We start from the raw sequence: 16,991 nt of genomic DNA, 5'->3' as shown, positions 1-16,991 counted from the left end.
CCCCTTCTCCCCTCACCACCCCCCTATCCAATCACCCCCCCCGTGTCCCCTCACCAGCCCCATGTCCCCTCAGCAACTCCTTCTCCCCTCACCCCCCCGTGTCCCCTCACCAGCCCCATGTCCCCTCAGCAACTCCTTCTCCCCTCACCACCCCCATGTCCCCTCACCGCCCCTGTATCCCTTCACCCCCCCCGGTGTCCTCTCAGAAACCTCTTCTCCCCTCACCACCCCCGTGTCCCCTAACAACCCCCGTGTCCACTCACTGTCCCCGTGTCCCCTCACCATCGCCTTCTCCCCTCACCACCCCCGTGTCCCCTCACCGCCCCCGTGTCCCCTCAGAAACCTCTTCTCCCATCACCACCCCCTTCTCTCCTCACAACCCCCGTATCTCCTCACCCTCCCCGTGTCTTCTCACCTTCCCCTTCTCCCCTTACCATCCCCTTCTCCCCTCAGCATCCCCTTCTCCCCAAACCATCCCTTTCTCTCGTCACCACCCCCGTGTACCCTCACCACCCCCTTCTCCCCTCACCACCCCCTTCTGCCCTCACCACCCCCTTCTCCCCTCACCCTCCCCGTGTCCCCTCATCCCCCCCGTGTCCCCTCAGCAACTCCTTCTCCCATCACCATCCCCTTCTCCCCTCACCATCCTGGTGTCCCCTCACCATCCCCGTGTCCCCTCAACATCCCCTTCTCCTCTCACCACTCCCATCTCCCCTCACCACCCCCGTATCCCCTCACCACCCCCGTGTCCCCTGACCATCCCCTTCTCCCCTCACCACCCCCGTGTCCCCTCACACACCTCGTGTCCCCTCAGCACCCCTTTCTCCCCTCACAACCCCTGTGTCCCCTCACCAGCCCCGTTTCCCCTCACCACCCCTTTCTCCCCTCACCATCCCAATGTCACCTCACCACCCCCTTCTCCTATCACCAACCCCTTATCCCCTCACCCCCCCGTGTCCCCTCACCGTCCCCTTCTCCTCTCACCGTCGCCGTGCCCCCTCACCATCCCCATGTCCCCTCACCCCCCCCGTATCCCCTCACCAGCCCCTTCTCCCCTCACCACCCCCTTGTCCCCCCACCGTCGCCGTGTCCTCTCACCGTCGCCGTGCCCCCTCACCATCCCCATGTTCCCTCACCCCCCCCATATCCCCTCAGAAACCCCTTCTCCCCTCACCACTCCCGTGTCCCCTCACCACTCCCGTGTCCCCTCACCGTCCCATTCTCCCCTCACCGTTCCCTTCTCCCTCACCGTCGCGTGCCCCCTCACCATCCCCATGTCCCCTCACCAGCCCCTTCTCCCGTCACCACCCCCGTATCCCATCACCAGCCCCTTCTCCCCTCACCAGCCCCATGTCCCCTCACCATCCCCGTCTCCCCTCACCATCCCTATGCCCACACTGTTCCCCACACCATCCCTGTGCCCACACCGTGTCCCCTCCCCGTCCCTGTGCCCTCACCATTGTGTCCTCTCACCATCCCCTTCTCCCGTCACCATCCCCTTCTCCCCTCACCATCCCCGTGTCCCCCCCCATCGTGTCCGCAGCCCCCTGTCGCCCCCCATCATGCCATGCCTGTGCCCTCAGACAATCCTGAAGCTGCTGGTGACGGGCTGGGCGCCCTCTCGCACGCGGGTGCTGATGCCCATCCTGCAGTACCCGCTGTACTCGGCCACCATCGCCGAGCTGGGGGCCGTGCAGCTCGGCTACTACCTGGACGACGAACGCTGCTGGGCACTGGCGCTGAGTGAGCTGCGGCGGGCGCTGGCCGAGGGCCGCCGGCACTGCTGCCCACGGGTGCTGTGCATCATCAACCCTGGCAACCCCACCGGTACCCTGCGGCACCAAGGGCTGGGACGGGACCCCAGGGGTGGGACGGGACCCCAGGGGTGGGACGGGACCCCAGGGGTGGGATGGGATGGGACTCCAGGGGTGGGATGGGATGGAATGGGATGGGATGGAATGGGATGAGATGGGACTGGATGGGACCCCAGGGGTGGGATGAGATGGGACCCCAGGGGTGGCACCTCAGGGGTGGGATGGGATAGGACTACGATGGGACTCCAGGGGTGGGATAGCACTGGGATGGGACCCTGAGATTGGGATGGGACCCCAGGGATGGGACTTCACGGGTGGGATGGGACCCCAGGGTTGGGATGGGACTGGATGGCACCCCAGGGTTGGGATGGGATGGGACTCCAGGGGTGGGATGGGATGGGATAGGACTGGATGGGACCCCAGGGTTGGGATGGGACACCAGGGGTGGGACCTCAGAGGTGGGATGGGATAGGACTGGGATGGGACTCCAGGGGTGGGATGACACTGGGATGGGACCCTGAGGTTGGGATGGGACCCCAAGGATGGGAGTTCAGGGATGGGATGGGACCCCAGGATTGGGATGGGACTGGATGGGACCCCAGGGGTGGGATGGGACCCCAGGGTGGGATGGGATGGAATGGGATGGGACCCCAGGGTTGGGATCGAATGGGATGGGATGGGACTTGATTGGACCCAAGGGTTGGGATGTGATGGGACCCCAGGGGTGGGACCTCAGATGTGGGATGGGATAGGACAGCGATGGGACTCCAGGGGTGGGATGAGACTGGGACGGGACCCCAGGGGTGGGATGCGACCCCAGGGGTGGGAGCCAGGGGTGGGATGGGACCCGGAGGTTGGGATTGGACCCCAGGGATGGGAACTTAGGGGTGGGATGGGACCCCAGGGGTGGGATGGGACCCCAGGGGTGGGATGGGATGGGACCCCAGGGGTGGGATGAGTATCCAGGGGTGGGGTGGGATGGGACCCCAGGGGTGGGATGGGATGGGACCCCAGGGGTGGGATGGGACTTCAGGGGTGCTATGGGACCCCAATGGTGGGATGGGATGGGACCCCAGGGTTGGGATTGGATGCGACCCCAGGGGTGGGATGAGTCCCCAGGGGTGGGATGGGATGGGACCCCAGGGGTGGGATGGGACTGGATTGGACCCCAGGGGTGGGATGGGTCCCTAGGGATAGGATCGGACCCCAGGGGTGGGATGGGATGGGACTGGATGGGACCCCAGGGTTGGGATGGGATGGCACCCCAGGGGTGGGACCTCAGGGGTGGGATGGCATAGGATTGGGATGGGACTGCAGGGGTTGGATGAGACTGGGATGGGACCCTCATTGTTCCTGTGCCCACATCATGTCCCCTCACCATCCCTGTGCCCACACTGTGTCCCACATCATCCTTGTGCGCACATCGTGTCCCACACCATCACTGTGCCCACACCTTGTCCCACACCATCCTTATGCCCACACCATGTCCGACGCAGTCCCTGTGCCCACACCGTGTCCCCTCATTGTCCCTGTGCCCAGTGTGCCCTCACCATCCCTGTACCCACACCGTGTCCCCTCATTGTCCCTGTGCCCACACCGTGTCCCCCCACCTTACCTATGCCCACACTGTGTCCCCTCACCATCCATGTGCCCACACCATGTCCCCTCATGATCCCTGTGCCGACACCATGTCCCTCACCATCCCTGTGCCCACACTGTGTCCCCACACTGTCCCTATGCCCACACAATGTCCCCTCATTGTCCATGTACAGTGTCCCACACCATCCCTGTGCCCACACCGTGCTCCACACCATCCCTGTGCCCATACCATGTCCCCTCACCATCCCTGTGCCCACACTGTGCCCCACAATCCCTGTGCCCACACCTTTGTGTCCTCTCACTATCCCCTTGTCCCCTAACCATCCCCGTGTCCCCTCACCACCCCGTTCTCCCCTCACCATCCCCATCTCCCCTCACCAACCCCCGTGTCCCCTCACCACCCGCTGTGTCCCCTCACCAGTCCCATGTCCCCTCACCATCCCTGTGCCCACAATGTACCCGTCACCATCCCATTGTCCCCTGACCATCCCCGTGTCCATTCACCATCCCCGTGTCCATTCACCACCCCCTTGTCCCCTCACCATCCCAGTGTCCCCTCACCCCCGCCGTGTCCCCTCACCACCCCTTTTTCCCCTCAACCTCCTTCTCCCCTCACCACCCCCTTCTCCCCTCACCATCCCCGTGTCCCCTCACCATCCCCATGTCCCCTCACCCCCGCCGTGTCCCCTCAACCCCCCGTGTCCCCTCACCAGCCCCGTGACCCCTCACGACCCCCGTGTCCCCTCACCTGCCAAATGTCCCCTCACCACCCCCCTTGTCCCCTCACCTTCCCCTTCTCCCCTCACCACTCCCGTGTCCCCTAAACTGCCCCGTGTCCCCTCACGAGCCCTTTTCCCCTCACCCCCCCCCGTATCCCCTCACCACCCCCATGTCCCCTCACCATCCCCTTCTCCCCTCACAACCCTTCTCCCCTCACCACCCGTGTCCCCTCACTATCCCCTACTCCCTTCACCGTCCCCGTGTCCCCTCACCCCCCCGTGTCCCCTCACGCCCCCCGTGTCCCCTCACCAACCCATTTTCCCCTCACCACCCCTGTGTCCCCTCACCACCCCCTTCTCCCCTCCAAAACCCCCGTGTTCCCTCACCAGCCCCGTGTTCCCTCACCAGCCCCGTGTTCCCTCACCATCTCGATGTCCCCTCATCTCCCCTGTGTCCCCTCCCCACCCCCTTCTCCCCTCCACAATCCCCGTGTCCTCTCACCATCCCCTTCTCCCGTCACCATCCCCTTCTCCCCTCACCATCCCCGTGTCCCCCCCCATCGTGTCCGCAGCCCCCTGTCGCCCCCCATCATGCCATGCCTGTGCCCTCAGACAATCCTGAAGCTGCTGGTGACGGGCTGGGCACCCTCTCGCACGCGGGTGCTGATGCCCATCCTGCAGTACCCGCTGTACTCGGCCACCATCGCCGAGCTGGGGGCCGTGCAGCTCGGCTACTACCTGGACGACGAACGCTGCTGGGCACTGGCGCTGAGTGAGCTGCGGCGGGCGCTGGCCGAGGGCCGCCGGCACTGCTGCCCACGGGTGCTGTGCATCATCAACCCTGGCAACCCCACCGGTACCCTGCGGCACCAAGGGCTGGGACGGGACGCCAGGGGTGGGATGGCATGGGATGGTACTGGATGGGACACCAGGGTTGGGATGGGACCCCAGGGGTGGGATGGCATGGGATGGTACTGGATGGGACACCAAGGTTGGGATGGGATGGGACCCTGGGGATGGAACCCCAGGGGTGGGATGGGACCCTGAGGTGGGGATGGGACCCCAGGGATGGGACTTCAGGGGTGGGATGGGACCCCAGGGTTGGGATGGGACTGGATGGGACGGGTTGGGACCCCAGGGGTGGGATGGGACGGGATGGGAAACCAGGGTTGGGATGGGATGGGTCCCCAGGGGTGGGATGGGATGGGATGGGACCCCAGGGGTGGGGTGAGTTCCCAGTGGTGGGATGGGATGGGACCCCAGGGTTGGGATGGGACCTCAGGGGTTGGATGGGACCCCAGGGGTGGGATGGGACCCCAGGGGTGGGATGGGATGGGATGGGACTGGCTGGGACGCCAGGGGTGGGATGAGATGGCATCCCAGGGGTGGGACCTCAGGGTTGGGATGGGATGGGACCCTAGGGATGGAACCCCAGGGGTGGGATGGGATGGGACTCCAGGGGTGGGATGGGACCCCAGGGGTGGGATGGGATGGAATGGGATGGGACTGGATGGGACCCCAGGGGTGGGATGAGATGGCATCCCAGGGGTGGGACCTCAGGGGTGGGATGGGATAGGACTACGATGGGACTCCAGGGGTGGGATGACACTGGGATGGGACCCTGAGGTTGGGATGGGACCCCAGAGATGGGACTTCAGGGGTGGGATGGCACCCCAGGGTTGGGATGGGATGGGACCCCAGGGGTGGGATGGGATGGGACCCCAGGGGTGGGATGGGACCCCAGGGGTGGGACCTCAGAGGTGGGATGGGATAGGACTGGGATGCGACCCCAGGGGTGGGACTCCAGAGGTGGGATGGGATGGGACCCCAGGGGTGGGATGGGACCCCAGGGATGGGAGTTCAGGGATGGGATGGGACCCCAGGATTGGGATGGGACTGGATGGGACCCCAGGGGTGGGATGGGATGGAATGGGATGGGATCCCAGGGTTGGGATCGAATGGGATGGGATGGGACTTGATTGGACCCAAGGGTTGGGATGTGATGGGACCCCAGGGGTGGGACCTCAGATGTGGGATGGGATAGGACTGCGATGGGACTCCAGGGGTGGGATGAGACTGGGATGGGACCCCAGGGGTGGGATGGGACCCCAGGGGTGGGATGGGACCCGGAGGTTGGGATGGGACCCCAGGGATGGGAACTTAGGGGTGGGATGGGACCCCAGGGGTGGGATGGGATGGGACTGGATGGAACCTCAGGGTTGGGATAGGATGGGACCCAAGGGGTGGGATGGGATGGGTTGGGATGGGATGGGACCCTAGGGTTGGGATGGGTCCCAAGGGGTGGCATGGGATGGGACCCCAGGGGTGTGATGGGATGGGACCCTAGGGATGGGATGGGATCCTTGGGGTGGGATGGGTCCACAGGGGGGGGATGGGTCCACAGGGGGGGGATGGGTCCACAGGGGGGGGATGGGATGGGACTGGATTGGACCCCAGGGGTAGGATGGGATGGGACCCCAGGGCTGGGATGAGTCCCCAGGGGTGAGATAGGATGGGACACCAGGGTTGGGATCGGACCCCAGGGGTGGGACCTCAGGGGTGGGATGGGATAGGACTGGGATGGGACCCCAGGGGTGGGATGCGACCCCAGGGGTGGGACTCCAGAGGTGGGATGGGACCCTGAGGTTGGGATGGGACCCCAGGGATGGGAATTCAGGGCTGGGATGGGACCCCAGGGTTGGGATGGGACTGGATGGGACGGGTTGGGACCCCAGGGGTGGAATGGGATGGGACTCCAGGGTTGGGATGGGATGGGATGGTACTGGATGGGACACCAGGGTTGGGATGGGATGGGACCTTAGGGGTGGGACCTCAGGGGTGGGATGGGATAGGACTGGGATGGGACCCCAGGGTGGGATGCAACCCCAGGGGTGGGACCCCAAGGGTGGGATGGGACCCTGAGGTTGGAATGGGACCCCAGGGATGGGACTTCAGGGGTGGGATAAGACCCCAGGGGTGGGATGGGACTGGATGGGACCTCAGGGTTGGATAGGTCCCCAGGGGTGGGATGGGACCCCAGGGGTGGGATGGGACGGGACCCCAGGGTTGGGATGAGTCCTCAGGGGGTGATGGGATGGGACCCCAGGGGTGGGATGGGACCCCAGGGGTGGGATGGGATGGGACCCCAGGGGTGGGATGGGACCCTAGGGTTGGGATGGGATGGGACCTTAGGGGTGGGACCTCAGAGGTGCAATGGGATAGGACTGGGATGGGACTCCAGGGGTGGGATGAGACTGGGATGCGACCCCAGGGGTGGGACCCCAAGGGTGGGATGGGACCCTGAGGTTGGAATGGGACCCCAGGGGTGGGATTTCAGGGGTGGGATGGGACTCCAGGTTTGGGATGGGACTGGATGGAACCCCAGGGATGGGATGAGTCCCCAGGGGTGGGATGGGATGGGACCCCAGGAGCGGGATGCGACCTCAGGGGTGGGATGGGATCCCAGGGTTGGGATGGGACTGGATGGGACCCCAGGGTTGGGATGGGATGGGACCCTAGGGGTGGGATGAGTCCCCAAAGGTGGGATGGGATGGGACCCCAGGGGTGGGATAGGACCCCAGGGGTGGGATGGGACTGGATTGGACCCCAGGGTTGGGATGGGTCCCCAGGGGTTGGATGGGATGGGACCCCAGGGGTGGGATGGAATGGGATGGGATGGGACTGGATGGGACCCTAGGGTTGGGATGGGACCTTAGGGGTGGGACCTCAGGGGTGGGATGGGATAGGATTGGGATGGGACTCCAGGGGTGGGATGAGACTGGATGGGACCCCAGGGGTGGGATGCGACCCCAGGGGTGGGACCCCAAGGGTGGGATGGGACCCTGAGGTTGGAATGGGACCCCAGGGGTGGGACTTCAGGGGTGGGATGAGACCCCAGGGGTGGGATGGGACTGGATGGGACCCCTGGGGTGGGATGGGACTGGATGGGACACCAGGGTTGGATAGTTCCCCAGGGGTGGGATGAGTCCCCAGGGGTGGGATGAGTCTTCAGGGGTGGGATGAGTCTTCAGGGGTGGGATGAGTCTTTAGGGGTGGGATGGAATGGGACCCCAGGGGTGGGATGGGATTGGATTGGACCCCAGGGTTGGGATGGGTCCCCAGGGGTGGGATGGGATGGGATGGGACCCCAGGGTTGGGATGGGACCCCAGGTGTGGGATGGGATGGGTACCCAGGGGTGGGATGGAATAGGATGGGATGGGACTGGATGGAACCCTAGGGTTGGGATGGGATGGGACCTGGATTGGGACTCCAGGGGTGGGATGAGACTGAGATGGGACCCCAGGGGTGGGATGCGACCCCAGGGGTGGGAGCCAGGGGTGGGATGGGACCCGGAGGTTGGGATGGGACCCCAGGGATGGGAACTTAGGGGTGGGATGGGACCCCAGGGGTGGGATGGGACTGGATGGGTCCCCAGGGGTGGGATGGGATGGGACCCCAGGGGTGGGATGCGACCTCAGGGGTGGGATGGGATCCCAGGGTTGGGATGGGACTGGATGGGACCCCAGGGTTGGGGTGGGATGGGTTCCCAGGCATGGGATGAGTCCCCAGGGGTGGGGTGAGTCCCCAATGGTGTGATGGGATAGGACCCCAGGGGTGTGATGGGACCTCAGGGTTGGGATGGGACCGGAGGTGTGGGATGGGATGGGTCCCCAGGGGTGGGATGGGATGGGATGGGACCCCAGAGGTTGGATGGGACCCCAGGTGTGGGATGGGACCCCAGGGGTGGGATGGGATGGGACCCCAGGGGTGGGATGGGATGGGACTGGATGGGACCCTAGGGATGGGATGAGAGTGGGATGGGACCCCAGGGGTGGGATGTGACCCCAGGGGTGGGACCCCAAGGGTGGGATGGGACCCTGAGGTTCGAATGGGACCCCAGGGATGGGACTTCAGGGCTGGGATGGGACCCCAGGGTTGGGATGGGACTGGATGGGACCCCAGGGTTGGGATGGGACCCTAGGGGTGGGATGAGTCCCCAGGGGTGGGATGGGATGGGACCCCAAGGGTGGGATGGGACCCCAGGGGTGGGATGGGATGGGACTGGATGGGAGCCCAGGGTTGGGATGGGTCCCCAGGGGTGGGATTGGACCCCAGGGGTGGGAGGGGTCCACAGGGGTGGGAGGGGTCCACAGGGGTAGGATGGGACTGGATGGGACCCCAGGGTTGGGATGGGATGATACCCCAGGGGTGGGATGGGATGGAATGGGATGGGATCCCAGGGGTGGGATGGGATGGAATGGGATGGGATAGGACTGGGATGGGACTCCAGGGGTGGATTGAGACTAGGATGGGACCCCAAGGGTGGGATGCGACCACAGGGGTGGGATGGGATGTGACCCCAGGGTTGGGATGGGATGGGAACCCAGGGGTGGAATGGGATGTGACCCCAAGGGTGGGATGAGTCCCCAGGGGTGGGATGGGAGGGGACCGCAGGGGTGGGATGCGACCTCAGAGGTGGGATGAGACCCCAGGGTTGAGATGGGATGGGACCCCAGGGGTGGGATTGGATGGGACCCCAGGGTTGGGATTGGATGGGACCCCAGGGTTGGGATGGGACCCCAGGGTTGTGGTGGGATGGGATGGGAACCCAGGGGTGTGGTGGGATGGGATGGGAACCCAGGGGAGGGATGAGTCTTCAGGGGTGGGATGGAATGGGACCCCAGGGGTGGGATGGGACCCCAGGGTTGGGATTGGATGCGACCCCAGGGTTGGGGTGGGATGGGACCCCAGATTTGGGATGGGACCCAATGGTTGGGATGGGATGGAATGGGACCCCAGGGGTGGGATGAGTCCCCAGGGGTGGGATGGAATGGGATGGGATGGGACTGGATGGGACCCTAGGGTTGGGATGGGATAGGATCCCAGGGGTGGGACCTCAGGGGTGGGATGGGATGGGATAGGACTGGGATGGGACTCCAGGGGTGGGATGAGACTGGGATGGGACCCTCATTGTTCCTGTGCCCACACTGTGACCCTCACCATCCCTGTGCCCACACTGTGTCTCACACCATCCCTGTGCCCACAGCGTGTCCCCTCATTGTCACTGTGCCCACACCGTGTCCCACACCATCCTTGTACCGACATCGTGTCCCACACCATCGCTGTGCCCACACCTTGTCCCACACCATCCTTATGCCCACACCATGTCCGACACCATCCCTGTGCCCACACCGTGTCCCCTCATTGTCCCTGTGCCCACAGTGTGCCCTCACCATCCCTGTACCCACACCATGTCCCACACCATCCCTATGACCACACTGTGCCCCTCCCAATCCCTGTGCCCACACTGTGGCCCCCCACCATCCCTGTGCCCGGACACCATGTCCCCTCACCATCCCTGTACCCACACCGTGTCCCCTCATTGTCCCTGTGCCCACACCGTGTCCCCCCACCTTACCTATGCCCACACTGTGTCCCCTCACTATCAATGTGCCCACACCATGACCCATAACATCCCTGTGCCGACACCATGTCCCTCACCATCCCTGTGCCCACACTGTGCCCCCACACTGTCCCTATGCCCACACAATGTCCCCTCATTGTCCATGTACAAACAGTGTCCCACACCATCCCTGTGCCCACATCGTGCTCCACACCATCCCTATGCCCATACCATGTCCCCTCACCATCCCCGTGTCCCCTCACCGTCCCCTTCTCCGCTCACCACCCCCGTGTCCCCGCACCTGCCCCACGCCCCGTCACCACTCCCTTGTCCCCTCAACCTCCCCTTCTCCCATCACCATCCCCATCTCCCCTCACCACCCGCTGTGTCCCCTCACCAGTCCCATGTCCCCTCACCATCCCCTTCTCCGCTCACCATCCCCGTGTCCATTCACCATACCATTCTCCCCTCACTACTCCCTTGTACCCTCACCATCCCAGTGTCCCCTCACCATCCCCGTGGCCCCTCACCATCCCCTTTTCCCCTCAACCTCCCCTTCTCCCCTCACCATGCCCGTCTCCCCTCACCATCCCCATGTCCCCTCACCATCCCTGTCTCCCCTCACCATCCCCTTATCCCCTCACCCCACGTGTCCCCTCACCTGCCCAATGTCCCCTCCACAACGCCTTGTACCCTGACCCGCCCATGTCCCCTCACCATCCCCTTCTCCCCTCACCATCCCCGTGTCCCCTCACCATCCCCGTGTCCCCTCACCACCCCGGTATCCCCTCATCATCCCTTTCTTCCCTCACCACGCCCTTGTCCCCTCACCAGCCCCGTGTCCCCTCACCACCCCCATGTCCCCTCAACATGCCCTTATCCCCTCACCACCCCCATGTCCTCTCACCTTCCCCTTCTCCCCTCACCACCCCCGTGTCCCCTCACCAGCCGCATGTCCCCTCACCCCCCCCGTGTACCATCACCATCCCTGTGCTCACACTGTGCCCCTCACCACCCCCTTCTCCCCTCACCATCCCCTTCTCCCCTCACCATCCCCGTGTCCCCCCCCATCGTGTCCGCAGCCCCCCGTCGCCCCCCATCATGCCATGCCTATGCCCTCAGACAATCCTGAAGCTGCTGGTGACGGGCTCGGCGCCCTCTCGCACGCGGGTGCTGATGCCCATCCTGCAGTACCCGCTGTACTCGGCCACCATCGCCGAGCTGGGGGCCGTGCAGCTCGGCTACTACCTGGACGACGAACGCTGCTGGGCACTGGCGCTGAGTGAGCTGCGGCGGGCGCTGGCCGAGGGCCGCCGGCACTGCTGCCCACGGGTGCTGTGCATCATCAACCCTGGCAACCCCACCGGTACCCTGCGGCACCAAGGGCTGGGACGGGACCCCAGGGGTGGGATGGGATGGGATGGTACTGGATGGGACACCAGGGTTGGGATGGGATGGGACCCTAGGGATGGAACCCCAGGGGTGGGATGGGACCCCAGGGTTGGGATGGGACTGGATGGGACGGGTTGGGACCCCAGGGGTGGGATGGGACGGGATGGGAAACCAGGGTTGGGATGGGATGGGATGGGACCCCAGGGGTGGGATGGGATGGGATGGGATGGGACCCCAGGGGTGGGATGAGTTCCCAGGGGTGGGATGGGATGGGACCCCAGGGTTGGGATGGGACCTCAGGGGTTGGATGGGACTGGAAGGGACCCCAGGGTTGGGATGGGACCACAGGGGAAGGATGGGACCCCAGGGGTGGGATGGGACCCCAGGGGTGGGATGGGATGGGACTGGCTGGGACACCAGGGTTGGGATGGGATGGGACTCCAGGGGTGGGATGGGATGGGACCCCAGGGGTGGGATGGGACCTCAGGGGTGGAACTTCAGGGGTGGGATGGGACTCCAGGGTTGGGATGGGATGGGAGTGGATGGGACCCAGGGGTGGGATGGGATGGGACCCCAGGGGTGGGATGGGAAGGGACTGGATGGGACCCCAGGGTTGGGATGGGACCCCGAGTGGTGGGATGTGATGGGACCCCAGGGCTGGGATGGGATGGGACTGGATGGGATGGGACCCCAGGGGTGGAATGGGATGGGACTGGATGGGATGGGATGGGACCCCAGGGGTGGGATGGGATGGGACCCCAGGGGTGGGATGGGATGGGACCCCAGGGGTGGGATGGGACCCCAGGGGTGGGATGGGACTGGATGGGACCCCAGGGGTGGGATGGGACCCCAGGGGTGGGATGGGACCTCAGGGGTGGAACCCCAGGGGTGGGATGGGACCCTAAGTTTGGGATGGGACCCCAGGGACGGGACTTCAGTGGTGGGATGTGACTCCAGGGTTGGGATGGGACCCCAGGGGTGGGATGGGATGGGACCCCAGGGGTGGGATGGGACCCCAGGGGTGGGATGGGACCCCAGGGGTGGGACCTCAGGAGTGGGATGGGATAGGACTGGGATGGGAATCCAGGGGTGGGATGAGACTGGGATGGGACCCCAGGGGTGGGATGAGTCCCCAGGGGTGGGATGGGAGGGGATGGGATGGGACCTCAGGGGTGGGATGGGAGGGGACCCCAGGGGTGGGATGGGACCCCAGGGGTGGGACCTCAGGAGTGGGATGGGATAGGACTGAGATGGGAATCCAGAGGTGGGATGAGACTGGGATGGGACCCAGAGGTGGGATGCGACCCCAGGGGTGGGACGGGACCCTGAGGTTTGATGGGACCCCAGGGATAGGACTTCAGGGGTGGGATGGGAGGGGATGGAATAGGACCCCAGGGGTGGGATGGGAGGGAACCCTAAGGGTGGGATAGGATGGATGGGATGGGATCCCAAGGGTGGGATGGGACCTCAGGGATGGGATGAGACCCCAAGGGTGGGATGGGATGGGACCCCAGGGGTGGGATGGGATGGGACTGGCTGGGACCCCAGGGTTGGGTGGGACCCCAGGGGTGGGATGGGACCCCAGGGGTGGGATGGGATGGGACCCCAGGGGTGGGATGGGATGGGACCCCAGGGGTGGGATGGGATGTGATGGGACCCCAGGGCTGGGATGGGATGTGATGGGACCCCAGGGCTGGGATGGGATGGGAACCCAGGGATGGGATGGGACCCCAGGGGTGGGGTGGGATGCGACCCCAGGGGTGGGATGGGACCTCAGGGGTGGGATGGGATGGGACCCCAGGGGTGGGATGGGATGGGACTGGCTGGGACCCCAGGGTTAGGATGGGACCCCAGGGGTGGGATCGGTTGGGACCCTAGTGGTGGGATGGGATGGGACTGGATGGGAAACCAGGGGTGGGATGGGATGGGACCCCAGGGGTGGGATGGGATGTGATGGGTCCCCAGGGGTGGGATGGCATGGGACTGGATGGGACCCCAGGGTTGGGATGAGTCCCCAGGGGTGGGATTGGATGGGATGGGGCCCCAGGGGTGGGATGGGGCGCCAGGGGTGGGATGGGACCCCAGGTTTGGGATGGGATGGGACTGGTTGGGACCCCAGGGGTGGGATGAGTCTCCAGGGGTGGGATGGGACCCCAGGGGTGGGATGGGATGGGACCCCAGGGGTGGGATGGGATGGGACCCCAGGGGTGGGATGGGATGTGATGGGACCCCAGGGCTGGGAGGAGTCCCCAGGGGTGGGATGGGATGTGATGGGACCCCAGGGTTGGGATGAGTCCCCAGGGGTGGGATGGGATGTGATGGGACCCCAGGGTTGGGATGAGTCCCCAGGGGTGGGATGGGATTGGATGGGACTGGATGGGACCCCAGGGCTGGGATGGGACCCCAGGGGTGGGATGGGATGGGACCCCAGGGGTGGGATGGGATGGGATTGGATGGGAATGGATGGGACCCCAGGCTTGGGATGGGACCCCAGATGTGGGATGCGTCTCCAGTGGTGGGATGGGACCCCAGGGGTGGGATGGGATGGGACCTCAGGGGTGGGACGGGACCCCAGGGGTGAGACGGGATGGGACCCCAGGGGTGGGATGGGACCCCAGGGGTGGGACCTGAGGAGTGGGATGGGATAGGACTGGGATGGGAATCCAGGGGTGGGATGAGACTGGGATGGGACCCCAGGGGTGGGATGCGACCCCAGGGGTGGGATGGGACCCTAGGTTGGGTTGGGACCCCAGGGATAGGACTTCAGGGGTGGGATGGGTCTCCAGGGTTGGGATGGGACCCCAGGGGTGGGATGGGATGTGATGGGACCCCAGGGATGGGATGAGTCCCCAGGGGTGGGATGGGATGGGACCCCAGGGGTGGGATGGGATGCGATTGGATGGGACACCAGGGTTCGGATGGGACCCCAGGGGTGGGATGGGAGGAGACCCTAGGGATGGGATGGGATGGATGGGATGGGATCCCACGGGTGGGATGGGACCTCAGGGATCGGATGGGACCCCAGGGGTGGGGTGGGATGGGACTGGCTGGGACCCCAGGGTTGGGATGGGACCCCGAGGGGTGGGATGTGATGCGACCCCAGGGCTGGGATGGGACCCCAGGGGTGGGATGGGATGGGAGTGGATGGGACCCAGGGTTGGGATGGGACCCCAGGGGTGGGATGGGATGGGAGTGGATGGGACCCAGGGTTGGGATGGGACCCCAGGGGTGGGATGGGATGGGAGTGGATGGGACCCAGGGTTGGGATGGGACCCCAGGGGTGGGACCTCAGGAGTGGGATAGGATAGGACTGGAATGGGAATCCAGGGGTGGGATGAGACTGGGATGGGACCCCAGGGGTGGGATGCGACCCCAGGGGTGGGACGGGACCCTAGGTTGGGATGGGACCCCAGGGATAGGACTTCAGGGATGGGATGGGTCTCCAGGGTTGTGATGGGATGGGACCCCAGGGGTGGGATGGGATGGGACCCCAGGGATGGGATGAGTCTCCAGGGGTGGGATGGGACCCCAGGGATGGGATGAGTCTCCAGGGGTGGGATGGGACCCCAGGGGTGGGGTGGGATGGGACAGGATGGGATGGGACGCCAGGGGTGGGATGAGTCCCCAGGGGTGAGATGGGACCCCAGGGGTGGGATGGGATGGGACCCTAGGGATGGAATGGGGCCTCAGGGGTGGGATGGGGCCCGAGGGGTGGGATGGGATGGGACCCCAGGTTTGGGATGGGATGGGACTGGTTGGGATCCCAGGGGTGGGATGGGATGGGAACCCAGGGATGGGATGGGACCCCAGGGGTGGGGTGGGATGGGACCCCAGAGTTGGGATTGGTCCGTAGGGGTGGGATGGGACTCCAGGGGTCGGATGGAATGGGATGGGATGGTACTGGATTGGACCCCAGGGTTGGGATGGGATGGGAACCCAGGGGTGGGATTGGATGGGATGGGACCCCAGGGGTGGGATGAGTCCCCAAGGGTGGGATGGGACCCTGAGGTTTGATGGGACCCCAGGGATAGGACTTCAGGGGTGGGATGGGAGGGGATGGAATAGGACCCCAGGGGTGGGATGGGAGGGAACCCTAAGGGTGGGATAGGATGGATGGGATGGGATCCCAAGGGTGGGATGGGACCTCAGGGATGGGATGAGACCCCAAGGGTGGGATGGGATGGGACCCCAGGGGTGGGATGGGATGGGACTGGCTGGGACCCCAGGGTTGGGTGGGACCCCAGGGGTGGGATGGGACCCCAGGGGTGGGATGGGATGGGACCCCAGGGGTGGGATGGGATGGGACCCCAGGGGTGGGATGGGATGTGATGGGACCCCAGGGCTGGGATGGGATGTGATGGGACCCCAGGGCTGGGATGGGATGGGAACCCAGGGATGGGATGGGACCCCAGGGGTGGGGTGGGATGCGACCCCAGGGGTGGGATGGGACCTCAGGGGTGGGATGGGATGGGACCCCAGGGGTGGGATGGGATGGGACTGGCTGGGACCCCAGGGTTAGGATGGGACCCCAGGGGTGGGATCGGTTGGGACCCTAGTGGTGGGATGGGATGGGACTGGATGGGAAACCAGGGGTGGGATGGGATGGGACCCCAGGGGTGGGATGGGATGTGATGGGTCCCCAGGGGTGGGATGGCATGGGACTGGATGGGACCCCAGGGTTGGGATGAGTCCCCAGGGGTGGGATTGGATGGGATGGGGCCCCAGGGGTGGGATGGGGCGCCAGGGGTGGGATGGGACCCCAGGTTTGGGATGGGATGGGACTGGTTGGGACCCCAGGGGTGGGATGAGTCTCCAGGGGTGGGATGGGACCCCAGGGGTGGGATGGGATGGGACCCCAGGGGTGGGATGGGATGGGACCCCAGGGGTGGGATGGGATGTGATGGGACCCCAGGGCTGGGAGGAGTCCCCAGGGGTGGGATGGGATGTGATGGGACCCCAGGGTTGGGATGAGTCCCCAGGGGTGGGATGGGATGTGATGGGACCCCAGGGTTGGGATGAGTCCCCAGGGGTGGGATGGGATTGGATGGGACTGGATGGGACCC

General features: G+C 65.6%; 1 protein-coding gene across 1 annotated transcript in view; it reads left to right on the top strand.

The window, feature by feature from the left end:
* The first annotated feature begins 1,567 nt into the window (after positions 1-1,567).
* The window catches only part of LOC133625678 (leucine-rich repeat-containing protein 14-like), a 33,017-nt gene continuing 17,593 nt past the window's right edge, over positions 1,568-16,991 (top strand). The window contains 1 exon segment of the mRNA XM_061998845.1: positions 1,568-1,601. Within this exon segment, the coding sequence (XP_061854829.1) occupies positions 1,568-1,601 (34 nt within the window).

This window comes from Colius striatus, chromosome 6, assembly GCF_028858725.1.
Source record: "Colius striatus isolate bColStr4 chromosome 6, bColStr4.1.hap1, whole genome shotgun sequence".
NCBI lineage: Eukaryota > Metazoa > Chordata > Aves > Coliiformes > Coliidae > Colius > Colius striatus.
The sequence above is the reverse complement of the archived record's forward strand: the minus strand, read 5'-3'. Positions and strand labels throughout refer to the sequence as shown.